The following is a 15,379-nucleotide window of genomic DNA, read 5'->3' as shown; positions in this document are numbered from 1 at the left end:
TTTGAACATCCTGTGAGACAGAAGTTGACTGCAAGTGCAACACTGGTGCTGCTCCCTGCATGCGAGCAAGCACTCTACACAGCATTGGTGCTGCTCCCTGCATGTACAACTTGCATCAGACAGGGCTGTTGAAAATAGGAAGGTTTGCATTAATATTCTGAGACAGATAATTGTCTAATGGAAAATTTAGAAAATTACTAGAAAGAGAAGGGACTTCCAGTACCTCTGGAAGACAGTCTTCAAAGTAAACAGTTCCCAAGATAGCTTACCTGGGCTAAGAGGTTACCCTTCAAGGAAACTATTAGGATACAGAAGCACACTGGGACAAAGTCTCCATGTCAGTCTTTGAGCCAGAACCTTTCCTCACTCCAACCCCACTGACCCCACTGATATTGCCGAGGTCTCCATCACTGAAACAAAAAGCCTGAGAGAAATGACAGGGAGGAAAAGTTGATAGTGGCTCACAATTCCCAAGAGTTCAGCTCCTGGTCAGCTGGCTTTATCATTTTTAGGCCTGTACCCAGGCAGAACCACCATTCAAGCAGTGTATGGCTGAAGTGAATTGTTCCCCTTGACAGTTGGGTAGCAGCGGGAGAAAGAGAAAAACAGGGTCAAGGGACGAGATCTGTCCCTACAAGGCACATCTCAAAGACCTACTCTTTTCAGCAAGTCCATGCCTCCTGAAGTTTCCAGTCTTGACATCAGCTGGTTTGTGCCATTAGCTCATGATTTGGAGGAATATTTTTGAACCAATTCTTAACAATGTCTCATTGTATAAAATAGTTGCTAAATGGATGTAGTCTAGTAAAACAAACCCCAAGGATTTATTGCTGTCCATAATTAGTGCCTCTCTCAGCCCTTGTCAAAGAAACTTCTTGAAGTAGATGAAAATTAAGACAGAGACCTCCTACTGGTCAAAGTGCAGAGAAAAAGAGACTATATTCAGCCCTAAATGGGGTGTCTGTGTCATCCCCCTCAGGGATTAGAGGGCTTTACAGAGGAGATAGTAGAAAGACTTTGAGAATCAGAGGTGAAGAAAGAGTACAAGGAGACAGTGTTTTCAGGCACAGTGGGGCAGATTCCACAGCAACTCACAATAATTGTAACTTGTGTATGCTCAAGTCAGACAAATCCCAGTTTGAGGGTAAGGGGTGCACATGAACTCCTAATCCTGGTGCAGTGCTATTGGTGTCTGATAGATGCCAGCAGAGGGGAAGTCTTTTCTCTTTAATTGTATGATCACTGATAGGTGGACTGCTCTCCACAGCAAGCTCCCCACAAAAGAGTATTTGGATATCATGGATTGGACTAGACAGAACTGAAAAGATAGAGAGAGAAAAAAAGATTCAGAGTTGGGTGAGATGGGAAGTAGGTGATTTGGAAGAAGTTGAGGAAGAAAGATGAATATAATCAAAATATATTGTATGAGATTCACAGTGAGCTACTTAAAGTATTATTAAATATATATTTTAAGCAAAAAGTCACAGATTGAATAACAGATGCACTTTAATAACATGAAATTAAGTATACCTAATATGCAGATGAAAATAATATTTACTGGATGTTAAGTGAAATATATAGTGTGATAAAGACATGTAACACAAAGATGCCTTTTACTTAAAAGAAGGGTAGCCAAGAAGAATTATTTCTTGTATTTCAAGAATTTTTTTAATGGGGTTAGGGGGATGGCTCAGCAGATAACACTCGTTGCTTTCTCAGAGGAACCAATATCAATTCCCAGCACCCACATTGGGCACTTCAAAGCCACCTACAAGTCCATGGAATCAGATGCCTTCTTTTGGCCTCTGCAGGCATCCACATACATGTGGCAGATACCCACACAGATATACATACATAAGCATGAATAAAATAATTTAAAATTCTTTTAAAGACCAGATGATCATATTTTGATCAATAATTACTATATTCTTTGATCATTTGACCTAGTTTCACTTATATTCCTTACTTAGTGATTTCTTTAAAAAGTTAATATTTTTGCTGTCTCCAAGACTCTTGTGTAGATAGGAAGAATGTCTCACAGGTTTTAATTATCTCAGTTAAAGATAAATTAAAGTATTTCTAACTTGAATATTAATTATCCTACCAAACAAAATTTAGGTTTTTTTTCATTTGAATATCTCACGATCTCTGTTTTAAGTGATGCACTGTAATTGAACCTTTATTAGGCTTTGTACTGGGATTTTAGTATTTATCACCCCTGAAAGAAAGAAAGATGAACTGATTTAAGTAGATCATTAAGTGTTCTAAAACCTAATAGATACCATTAAAACAAAACAAACAAAATTGGTTCTTTCATTAATTCTTTATTAAAATTCATAGAATGGTTATATAACTATGTGTTCAATAGCTTTTAAACGACATATAAAGTCTCTTATTGTGAGTTCTAGGAAAACTGAAAAATAAAACCCACAAATTTCTCATTAATTATTCTTTCCTCAATTTCTCACTGGGTTTACACTATTATATGCCCAATAGCATTTAAGTGGCTATAGAAATATTTTGTTAATAATTTCAGGGTTACTGAAATCATATCTGCCATTATACCATGTGGGGAAGCTCACAGCAGATTTTACAGTATGCCATTTCAGCTAAACAGGCAGGGTGCATTCACACTTGCTGGTACATTTTCTTACAAATAAACAGTAATTATGGTGAGTATGATTACAATGTATGTTAGGTTTTGAATAGAGGTATTCAGTGGGCCATTTGCAAAGTACACAAATTATTGGGTTTAATGACAGCATCATAAGAAAAGAATAATCACTCTAGTGTTCTATGAACTCCAAAAAGCAGCTTGTACACAACTGGCCTTAAAAAACACTAAGGAAATGTCTCTGCAGTTCTTCCTCTGTCAAATATAGAATCTTTTTTACAGTGTGCCAGTGAGTTTTCAGATAATGTGTGCACCTTTAGAGGAGTCCAGAGCACATGGATTGAGAGTATGTTCTAGAGAAAGGACTGAAGCATGGCGACTCCTAGCCTCTTATGGAACACTTGGGCTGGCCTAGGACCTAGTGTTCTTGCCCAGAGCCCAGTGCACTTGCCTTAATCCCCTGGTACTTCTTAGGCCCCAAGGCCAGCAGCAAAATCTCCACATCACTCCCCATCCAGGTACTTTAACCCTAACTCTAATGTGTCTCTGCCAGGCAGAAGTTTGTTGTTCACAGCCTAAACTGGTTCTGCCTTTGGAGACTTGGTCCACATCCAGACCCTGATAGGAGGCTGGATCTAATCCGTCTTCCCTTCCCAGATCCCTGGTCTTGGGAAAGAGGAAACACCAAGGCATACCTTTCATTTCAGACACAGGGTTAAGATAGAGAGTTTTTTCTAGTTTCCTAAAATCTTCACATCTACTTCAAGCTACAGAGGAAATCATGGCTTGCACATTATTTTATTCTGAAAATGTATCTAGGAGCCATACATTTAATTTTCACTATATACAAACTCTCCCTTGGCATTAAGCCCAGTTCAGACATGTATTTGGAGACTACTTTATTTCTATACCAGCTGTAGATGGAGAATGCCTCAATATCCCCTTTATTAAGTTTTAGTTACGAATAGAATTTTTAGTAGAAGGCAAGGTAGACTTGTCACCAAAAAAGTGAAGTAATCTGTATTTCAAGCTATTATGTTTGAACTTGTTTTGCAACTGCAACACAGACTTTTGTCAGATGTCCTCAGACTTCCCAAGGCTGACAAGTTGTATTTTGCTCTCTGTCCTTTTTGAAGACATTTGCTTTTCCCATTGTTCTAAAATGTCACATGCCAAAGAAGAAAGTGTCACAAAAAATAAGTAAATCCTCCAGGGCCAATCGCACCAGGTTTGTGGCAGTCTTTCAACATTACCATCATTGATAGTTTTGTGCCTTGTCTCAAAGGGCTTTTCATGTTAAATGTGAAGATCATATTGTTCTGCTGAACCAACTCTACCTTTCCTTCCACTGCCTCTGCCCTTCTTTGCCAGCAAGACAATTAAATGAAGTTTATAATTCTAATTGCCAAGTAGCAGAAAACATTTTGTACTTTACATTAAAATATTTATTTTATTCTGAAACTGAATGGAATAAACATGTTAGTGTATGTTTTCATATTAAGTAAGGTTTCTTCCTATTAACAGTGCTTCAAGTTTAAAAAAATGCAGAAACCAAACTTATGCTTTACACTCCCTGAAGTTTCCTTAAGGTTCTTCCATATGCCCATCACTGATGAGAAAACTGAGAAAACGTCCCAAATGTGGGCTCTTTAAGGGGGTTGGCAATACATCATGAAATCCCCACCCCTGAGCAAGATTTTACCACAGGAGAGGAAAGACCTGGGCCTGAGGACACTTCTTCACATACCACACAGAAGGTTATCTAGAATTCTTAAAGAACATGATGGTTCAGTTATTTTTATTGCCAGGTCACAGTGAGAATTGAAACAAAAATTAAACTAAAAATGTTCACTTGAAAGAAAATGCAAGATTCACCCCAGGTCCCCCGGTTTGGTGGTAGTTAGGTTTGTCTGACATAGTCTTACAGGATCCGATACATGATGACTTTCTTTTGTTTTGTCTTGTTTACATCTAAATAAAGAAATTCATTTCTCAAGGGTGCTCTTTGAATCTCTCTTCTATAATCTATCTGCTCCATAACAGCTTTAAATTAAGTCTGTCCTGCTAGCCATGTTGTAATGGACAAGCTGTCTCCGGTTGGCATTATCTGGACTGACTGGACTGTGGCAAAGTAATTTGTCTGTGTCTCTGTCCCTCTGAGGCTGGCTTCTTCCCTTGCTGTGGATTGTCCATCCATTCATACTCCATAAAACCTTACACCAAACCAAGAACCCTCTCCTCTCCATTAGCCCTTTAACATGTAGTGTGATTAGCTGCTCAGAAAGAACAACTTACCTGGTCTAAACTCTTGCCCGGTTCTGACATTCTAAACGGACTTTCTGTGGCTTTTGCTGCTGAACAGTATTTGATTTCTGTTGTGGCCTTGATGATTCCATCACAGTGAATGTTCACAGTGACTGAACCAGGAGGAAAATCTGACAAAACACAAACAGGAGTTAAACTAAGCTCCAAGTATAATGCACACATTGTATCATTATGACTTAAAACTCCAAAGGAAGACTAAGAAGTTGTAGCATTTCACCTCTAGCAGTTAAAATATTTTTCTACATCTAAAGCTTAAAAACACAAAATTGTAAACATTTAGATTAAATAAACTTGGAAGACAAAAACATATGCCAAAATTACATACAAAAAGCAATGTAATAAATTAGTTCTCCCTACTGATACACTTTTTGTAGGGATAGAAATCACCTTTCCACAATTCCTTAGAATTTAGCAAAGAGAATGAATATATTCTTTAAACTTGGGTGTTTGTTTGAATTTTATGAAGAAGTCCATTAATTATATACAAGTTTCTAGATATTTTGGGTAGAAGAAGTAAGATTTATTGAAATTACAGATCATGTAGCAATTGATTAGAATGAGAATCCTGGGGAAAACAAGTATATCCAGAATCTTCAGAATGGCCATTGTGTATTCTACTCATCTATTAATCTATCCATCCATTCATCCATCCACCCATCCACTTATCTATCCATCGATCCATTGATCCATTCATTCATCCATCTATCCACCCTCCATCCAAAGACTTTCTGTAAACAAGTTGGTCAAAATGACTGACAAGCCATACATTGAATTCTACTGTTATATACCAACAAAGTTAAAGTTATATAAAAAAGGGAACTTCCATTAAAAATGAAAAGTAAAACATAATTTCATTTAAAAAGTAACACTTTAGTGTAACAAACATAGGCAAAATTTGTCTTTGGATCTATTTGAAGGACAAATTTTAACAGCTTTTTACTCTGCCATTGAGATATTTCTCAAAGTCTTCTAAAAAATGTCAGAAGTTCAATAAAAAGACCAACATTGTTGACCAGCTGTGACTTTTTAATTTCTTAAAGTTTAGACACTGCTTTGAGTCATCTCATCAAGTTAATCCACCTCTCATTACTTTGTTCAGGTAAGTTCAAACTAAAAAACAAACAAACAAAAAAAAGGATTCTTAAACTGAATAAGATCATGGAGCTAAAATTTCTATCTCCACATTCTTGACAAGATATAAGATATTTTATAAAATTTTATACACTGAAAAGTATTACTGTGTTCCCAAAGAAATAGATACCCAATAGAGAATAAGGGAAGTCACAAGAGAGAGCCAAAGCTACAACACACATTCTATGAGCTAATGTGGTAACTGTGTGGGGAACAGGAAGTTGGTGTTGTCAGAGCCAAGCAAAAGAGATTTCAGTAGATTTTAGGTAAACCTCAGTTTAAAACATTTAAAAATTGCTTTCCAGGATGACAATACCTAGAAATCATAAACTAAACAGAAATTTACTAATCAATTGTTCCTTCACGAAAGGTCAGCACAGTAAGCCAGATCTCCTGAAGTACTTTTCATGCTCCTTTCAAGAGAGAGGAAGTTACAATTTATATTATCCAGAGCACAGCTTCATCACTAATAGAGTCAATATTTTTGCTCATGTATTACATATTTCTTTCAACTTTTAATTATATTTCCCCCAGCTGTTAGGTTTGTTTCCTCATGGTATTTCTGGCACCAGAGGAATACTCTTTCTTCTGCAGAGAAATTAGCTAATGTTTCTAGTTGAAAGTTTCATCATGCTTTAATGCTTATCTATAAGCTGGAACGATTGTAATTTCAAATTGCCTTAGCCATAGATGGCATTAGGAAAATTTTGATCCCTGGAAAAATCAAGTGATTATAGATACATCAGATTATTGAGCTGGAAGGATTGGGGAGGGGTTGTCATCAAACTGGATGGTATTCTCACAGGTAAAAAACTCAGACTGCAATGTTTAAGTGGATCAAAGGGAAAGAAGTTACCTGGGAAAGAAGTTGGAGAATTTCTGCCCTTCTGAGAATTTTGCCACATCCTTGTTGATCATGTCTTCCTTAAAGTGTCTATTTACATGATTTTCCTATTCTTTTTTAACTTAAAAGTTTATACAATATATGTTTACCACAGTTTTCTCTTTCCCATCTCCTCCCTACCTCCTGACTCATTCAGCTGTGTGCCTCCTTTCTTTCTCTTTAGGAAACAAACAGGAAATAAAAAAATATACCAAAATAAAAAAATAGAACAAAAGCACAAAAAATAATAGGATTACTCTGTTGTTATTGAGGTTCTTTTACTGGATATTAACCTCATATCAAATAGTTTGTAATACTTTCTTCCACACTATAGCCATCTCTTAACTCTGTCAATCATTTCCTTGGCTGTGTTGAAGGTTTTTGGAAATAATTTTTCATTTGTCTATTTTTTCATCTCTTGCTTATGCGTTGAAGTATCTTATAACAACAACAACAACAACAAAAACCTTAGTCCATCTCAGTGTCTTGAAATGTTTTCAAAATATGTTCCTTAAATTGTCTCAGGAATGTTTGTGTATTTTTATCCTTTCTACTCCACCTGGCATTAGGTATATCAAGCAAAAAATATTCTTAAGTAATATGTATACTTTTATTTGTTATTTTGATAACAATATTTGGGAAATGTTATTTAAGTACGTCTTAATTTTCAATATTGCTGTTTCGGTTTTGATGTATTTTAACTAGATTTAGTTTGAACTTGGGAGCTAATTATTTGGAAAGTGTTATTCATTATATCATTTAAGAATGTGACATAAGATAGTAAGGGCTAGGAACAAGAAAGTAAAAGAAAGGTGGAGAGGGTTCTTCCCATCACATTCCTGCATAATTTTCCACAGCAGGAAACAGTGCTTGATGAGTCTAAATTATTGGAATAAAGGCTTTAACTTCTGAGAACCCAACTCCAGTGACAGCTGAGTGAGGAAGTCATGGAAGAGCCACTCATATGAACAAACAATGCTGCCTTGCAAATATAAATGAACTGTAAAATGAACTCAGGGTATACTTAATATACTTTGCAATTATAAATATTTTGTATTTCCATACTTATAAGATTAAATATCTATTTATATAAAATATTTAAAAAGCTTAAAGCTTTTGAAGTTTTACATGATAACTTTATGCCCTGATTTTAGAAAATCATAACATAAAATAAAAAAGATAGTCCTATATTTTAAACATATTTATTTTCTCTATTTTTAATTTGTGCATGCATGTGGATATGTGTCTATGGAAGCCAGAAAAGGGTTTCAGTTCCCCAGGAGCTGGAAACACAAGCAGTTATGGGCTGCTTAAACTGGCTGTTGGGAATCCGATACGGTTTAGTATGGAGCAAGCAAACATGAGTCATCAAATGATTAGCCTCACAAATGAGACAAGGAGATGATGAAAAGAATATCTAAGAAATGGAACCATGATCAGAAAATACTGAAAAAGTATTATGTTTTATAAAACAGCCAAAACTTTTTCCAAGGCTTGCAATAGAGACAAAAACAGAAAGCAAAATTCTTAAATAAAAATTTAAAAAAATTGTGAATCTTCATGGTGCATAAAGGAAATTATTTTAATTCCCTATTTAATAGCTAGTATATATCACAGTACTCGCCACTGACATATTTAATGATGTTTAATGTTACTGGCAGCCATTTCCCTAAATGGTATACAAACCAAGTTCTAAGGATTTACACAATCTCTCTTTTGCAAACTGGATTAATAACAATGTGAGAATTAACGCAGGAAGCACCTGCAGAGCAAACCCAGTTTCTGTAGGGAAGTGAAACCGTTTATCATAAATCACAGGAAAGGAACTCGGGGAGAGGTTTTATTATTATTAAAACACAAAATTTCTCACCTGCTGCTTTCAGACACCAGACACTCTTACTCCAGCGTGCTGGCCGTGTTCTGAGGCACTTGTTGTCTGATATAAATTCAACTTCTAGAATTTCACCCATCAGTTCATCTTTCAACAGAATGAATATCTCACCAGGATTCTGTAAAGTACAAATCTACAGGTTAAGTATGTCAAAGAGTTACCTCTACCAAGGTGGCCACCATATTTACTAGCGGTCAAAATCTTAAACTGTTGGTAAATAAGTTTATCCTGTTTGTATTTTCAACCATGTCAATATATGAATATATAGATGCGTGACTCATTGCATTTTACATTTATTCCTTTGATATCCATCATACTCTCTTCCAGCCCACACCATGCTTTGCAACTGAGAAATGGTGAGAAGACTTATGCTTCTTTAACCTTGCCTCTTCCTGCACATTGCTTAAATCTCAGGGTACCAGACAGTTTTCACAGGCAGTAATTGACAGGGATTAAGCCAGTGAGCAATTCCTTTCCCTAGTACATTACCTTGACCTTGACAACAGTATCATTTCAATTTCTCTTGGTGTCTGTGTATGTAAAGCCTTAACAAATGTAACTTTAAGATCTCTCACAGTTAAAATATAATACAAAATGTTAATGTTATATAGTTCCATAGTCTGTGTAGTAGAAGTTCTCTCGGTATTCTTTGCCTATTCAAGGGCCCATTAAGGCTTCTGAGATGATTGAAGTTACACAACTGAAAATTTCAAGATGTAATTGTGTTAGAAAATTTTGATCTCTGAATAGAGGTAAAAATAGGAAGACCACATTTTGGGAACTAAATCCGGAAAAATGTAACTATCAAGAAGAGTGCAGCTGATATAGAGATTGGGAATTGATAAAAGTTTTTGGATGTTTACTTTACAGAAATTGTGGTAAACACTTTTTATATAAGAATATTTTCTTGAACCCTAACTGGAAAACACAGATACACACATATATGCATGTGCACACACACACACACACACACACACACACACACACACACACACACACACACATGCACACACACCAGAACAGAGATGAAAAAGGCTACTGTTATTCAAAAGCAGAGCAATGTAGGATTACATTTGAAAAAAATTGTAAAGAATTATCTAACTTTCAGATCCACATTATTCCTTATATTATGCTATCTGACTCTGTGAAAAGTAAAATATTTTATGACTATCTTGGATATTATCTCTCAAATGCTGTTGTCATAGTAAATTTCACCCTGACAGTAAAGAGGAAACTCGCTGACACACTTTCATGAAATCATATTTATTATAAAGCCATTCCTTTAAAGTTTTCTTAGTCTACTATCATTGTTTTAAGCAAAACCACACACTAATAAGACTTACATCTCAATATGTTATACCCAGGCCTTTCAGGAAGTGGTATGCTAATGCTGTCAATCACTTATCTATGCTGCAGTCCATGTTAGCCTCTGTCCATCACAGTCCCACCCCAGATATTTCTCCAAGTATGATTTACATTTCTCTTTACCAACTATACACAGAGAACAGGTCCTACCTTAACAGAATCTGTGTTCTTGCCCTGGATCACGTACCATGGTAGCAGATAAGGAACACGAGCCATGGTCCCATCTGTTCTTCACATGTCTAATGACCTCATGTCTGTCATCTCAACCCCCCAAAATGACTTCATATCTCATTTTGGGTATGGTCCCCAGTAGCCTTTAACAGTCTTCTAACATGGGGTTCATTTCAGTGCCTAAGTCACTCCTTGTTTGACCCTATTGGAATTGGTTGAGCACAGGTGTGCTTGCCAAACAGTTTATTCTGGAAGACAGCTCATTCACATTCATGCTGCTTCTTAGGCATCATATTCCCTCCTTAACAGAGGGCAGGACTCCACCTTTCAACCATTGCCAGCAAAAAAAAAAAAAAAAAAAAAAAAAAAAAAAAAATCCAAACAGAAATCATCTACCTGCATCTTCATTTGTACCCTGAGCTTGCTTCTTGGATCTAAGACCTACACAGTCACACAGAGCTCACAAAGTTCTGCCCTTGGTTTAATGTTCTGCTGTCATTGCCTTGAAATGCTAACCAATTTGAACCAAGGGGCTTTGCATTTTCATTTTGCACTGCAAGCTAAGTAGCTGGTCCCATTTAAAGGTCATTGTTGCCTTGCTGATCAGGTATTTCTTCCTCTGCTTTCTTATGGCTATTCTGTCCGCCAAAGTCCAAGTCAGGTTTTACAGTGTCCTCTCTCTAATTTTAGCCTGCGAGAATCATAGACCTTCCCAATAAGCATGAACATATCCACACCTACGTCTGCATCCTGCCGTGACCAAGTTAAGCACTCTATTCTTTGTTAGTTCTCCTCATCCAAAATGCTCTGATAGCACTTTATAATCTTTATTTCATTCTTAGATCCTCTGATATTCTAAAAATTGAAATGGAATACTTCTGTAAAAACATGACAACTTTGAATTGGTATGCTCGCCTCTATTCCTTACCACCCTCCTGGGTGGGCTTTACTTACACATGCATCTCCCCGCAGCAAACAGCCTAACCTGGGAAGGAGATCTGATTTTAGTTGCATGGGTACATTTGATTCAAGGAGAAAGCAATAGGATGTTCATATACCATAAATGTGTTCTAATTGGTTATGAAGCTACCATTTAGTGCTTCATGTTTTTGACTCCGGTGTTTGTGCCTCTTACTGGGGAGGTCTAAGAATTAATAGAGAGAATGGGTTATGATCATTACTACTCATAAACCTTTAAGGTTTCTATACTGTTCACAAAACTTAAGATTTCAACAAAATGAGTGCAATTTGGTCTATAAGACATAATACATAGTGGGATTTTCTTGGCTCTTTGGGCTGAAGTTTAAACACAGGTAGAAGACTGAGATCCCATAGGTCACTGTTAGCTCACTAAGGCTTTTTAACATGACCTATGACTTTTTCACACATCCTTAACTACTCTACTTTAAAAGATACCAGCTCATGAAAAGACAGGTTCATGGGACTTGGTAAATTTACTGCACAGGCATGTACAGTTAACACCTATTTGTCTCATAACAGCAGAGAAAGAATTGGAAAAAAGGAAGAATGGTGATAAACGAGGGATCTTCCACACATAGAAAGATAAAGAAAAGAATCTTAACTGGTCTTGAGGTTGGTGCTTCTGCAGAGGAAATAGACATATCCTTATCAAATCCTTGATAGGGACTCAGAAATATCAGGAGAGGTGAGGGTTCAGAGAATACGCTCTGTAGTGCTTCTGAAAGCTTTGTGTAAAATGTGTGAAAGGCATCAATGGAATCATTACCTAACACCAGGCATCTCTCATAAAGTGACTACAGGCCAACTATGCCAATTTCACAGAAGCCACAGGAAGGAGCCAGAGTTCCTGATGCCACCAATAGGCAGATGTGAGGGTGACTCATTTGTTGTAGGTGTACACTTGGAGACAGGATTTAATTTAGTAGGATTGCTACTTTGGATATGCTACTGCCATGAGGATCCCTTGTGCTTTATGTAATGCTTGAAACTTCAGGGTTTCTATCAACTAGATGTCAGTAGCAACTGTGATAATCAGAGGCACTTGTAGCATTGCCTGCATCTTCCCACATAAAAGAAAGGCAAAACTCTTCCCAGTGAAGAACCTCTACTCCATAGGAATTTGCCAAAGACTTTTATAGAGTCACATCTTTGAAGCAGTGGACAACAGTTGCTGGTCTAGAAGCCACCATTGAGCTAACACCTTCCATGTGGAGTTCATCAGGAAGGTAAAAATGGATGTGCTGTTTGAATTATGAATACCTTTGGCAAAGCTAACATCATATTGCCTATGATTTCTGACTCCACAATACAAAATCCAGAGTGAGTGTCCTGACCAATAAACAAGTAGAAGAGACTTAAAATATTAAAACTGAACAAGGTATGCAACTCAAAGAAATTAAAAGAAAGTCTTTATCAAGAACCAGGTTTAAACTTACAAAGAATATACCTACTTATTTGTTTCTCAGAGTTAGGAATAAATAACCTTTATAAATAGTACAATGGATCAATGCTAAAGTGAAAAATAATATTTTCCTCCTGTTTTTGAAGCATCGTAAGATGGTCAAGGCTTAAGAAATTGATAGTCTGTGGAAAGAAAGGTCTGGGAAAGGTTACACAGCAGAAGGATCAATACTTCCCAGCTCTTAGGATCACAGGCAGCAAACAGCTGAAAGCTCCTCCTCAGTGAGCAATCTGCAAAAGCTACTTCTGCCAAAACAAAAGCAGACTGAGCAGAAATGACATTGGAGGTGTGTCCACAGACCCAGAAATTGTACAGCAAGGAGTAATGGGGGAAGGGACCAAACTAACCCTCATCATAGGGAAAGAAGACTGTGTTCCCACACAACACATGTTCCTATCAGCATGATAGGAACACAGAACTACAACATGGGTTTTGACAGTGCCAAGTGTGAATAAGGCCCACCTCCAATTGCCTAGAAATTGTCAGAGCTAGCATTGATAAGTTCTGGAACTTTTAGGATTCCAGAGATGCCTCTGCTGTTACTTTGTAAAGAGAAAAGACATTGCTCTCTGGTCTTTGCCCACCCACTAACTAGAAGACTTCTCAGAAATATGGTGAAGTTCAAAGGTTGTCATTTCAGACAATTGGCATGTACTGAACATTCTCCAGGGAAACCAAAAACACAATTTTCACTCAGCTGGAACCAAATGGTCTTTTCTGTGGTGCTTGGCAGCAGTGTATGAATTCAGATTGTACGAAGAGCTACTTACTGAGAGCTCAAGATTCATCTGGATAACTATTTTTGGTCCAAAGGATGAAATTATTCTGAAATGTTGGAGCATAATGTGGGATTTAAGATATTTTATATGATCTTTTAACTTCTAGGGTTTTTTATATAGTGGAGTTCTCAAGATGGATTTGATATTGAAGTAATTTAACTTTATAAAGCCTAAAATATTCTGTCTATATCCATAAAAAATTTAAAAACCCATGGCTGGTCTATTGAAAGGACCATTGACTAGTCATCTGCATACAGTATGTCTGCCTAAGGACAATGGAAACTTGCTTTTGGACTTCAATTTTTTTCTGTGATTAATAAGGGGAGGGTTTTATAATGCTCAAATTTTTACTGTTGCAGATATTTTTAAAAGTAGCTATTTAGACTCATTGCATAACTCCTAGGGAGCTATTTTTACTCTTAGAGTTATTTTATTTCCTGCTTTGATTTCATCTATTTGAGACTAGATCACATTGCTTTATTACAGTTCTTTCCTGTTTCTTCCATTATTTTTGATGCCATAGGAGCTGCCAGTTTTGGCTCTTCAGCTTTTTTCTCCCAAACTTAAGATACCTATTCTTTTACCCATGTGGTGACTTGTCTTTGCTGGGCAGCTATGTCTGGTATCTCAAAAGTATACAGTTCAAATTTCTGACATTTCTGTGGTAGTGTCTGAGTGAATTTCCTTCCTCTAGAACTGACAGTAAAGTGAGCTAAAGGAGCAATACTTCTGTTCCAACAGTCTGCAGAGTGGAAGTAAGGGGTTTAAACTTCAGCAGCCCCTACAGGATGTTCAGCTTCTCTGGCCACAGGGTTGGGGACCAACCATCTGCAGCCATCAGAGACCTCCTGATGTCAGGTCATATAAATCTGCCAGCTCTTCCAGAAGGACGCTCTTCCAGAAGAACCATAAGGTTCTTCTATACTGTGGCCCTTCCCACCCAAGGCCACCATAGATATTGAGGTCTAGCAACAAAGTTCAAACTCTTCTAGGGCTTTATTTTAGTCGGTCAATCCAAGAAAGATGTAGAAGAAGAAACATCAAAAGTGCTTCTATATTGTTGCTTTCTCCAAATCCTCCTCCTAACTGCATTCTTTTTCCAGAGGGATTAATTCTTCCAGGTTGTATGATGTCATCATTCAACAATACATTTATAATTTTGAAAAGTACTCAGAAATAAGTGATTTTAAGTTCTATTAAATAGTGGATTTCCCTTTTGGAAACTAAAATATTATCTGCTTATTGTAAAATCAAGTTATTAAAAGTAGCTTAATATATGTAGAATGTATGTGTCATTTAAAGTGTCAAGTTATGTTTGATAAAATTAAGCATTTAGAGATTCTCCAGTGTCCAGTTAGTCAGCAAAGACATATTAAATGCCAATTGGTTGTTAGATATTATTCTAGGTTCTGACACTATAGTTGTGAAAAAGAGTAAACTAAAATGCTAGGTTAATTACAAATTACATCACGGTGAAATTTGGTGTCCATGAAAGCAATAGGACTTATAATAAAGGTCATCATCACTGACCTCACATGGAATTTCCTCAGGCAGTACCAGGGCCAGAGGTACAGACACTCCAGAAGCTTCTTGGTCATCAGTTTTCTCCTGTCCACTTGTCTCCTCAGAATGTTTTGCTCTTGGCTCTGTTGGAATGCTGACCTCAAGATAGTCTTCATAACCTGAAGAAAATTGCAAGAATACAGATTTTTATCATTCCATCCACTACAAAAAATTGCTGTGGAATAGATTTTATAACTACAGAAGCTGAGTCCAA

At 36.8% G+C, this 15,379-nt stretch overlaps 1 protein-coding gene across 8 annotated transcripts in view; it reads right to left on the bottom strand.

Annotated features, from left to right (window-relative positions):
• Positions 1-15,379, bottom strand: part of Bank1 (B cell scaffold protein with ankyrin repeats 1) — a 286,273-nt gene that overhangs the window by 168,465 nt on the left and 102,429 nt on the right. For all 8 annotated transcript variants that reach the window (XR_003481292.2, XM_027395774.2, XM_027395775.2 and 5 more), the window contains 3 exons: positions 15,133-15,284; positions 8,824-8,962; positions 4,910-5,049 (listed from right to left, as the gene is read on the bottom strand). Coding sequence is in view for 7 of the 8 variants with exons in the window: in XM_027395774.2 (XP_027251575.1) it covers positions 4,910-5,049; positions 8,824-8,962; positions 15,133-15,284 (431 nt within the window). In the remaining variant the exon portion in view is untranslated. The remainder of the gene's footprint in view (positions 1-4,909; positions 5,050-8,823; positions 8,963-15,132; positions 15,285-15,379) is intronic.

This window comes from Cricetulus griseus, assembly GCF_003668045.3.
Source record: "Cricetulus griseus strain 17A/GY chromosome 1 unlocalized genomic scaffold, alternate assembly CriGri-PICRH-1.0 chr1_0, whole genome shotgun sequence".
Taxonomy (NCBI): Eukaryota; Metazoa; Chordata; class Mammalia; order Rodentia; family Cricetidae; genus Cricetulus; species Cricetulus griseus.
The sequence above is the reverse complement of the archived record's forward strand: the minus strand, read 5'-3'. Positions and strand labels throughout refer to the sequence as shown.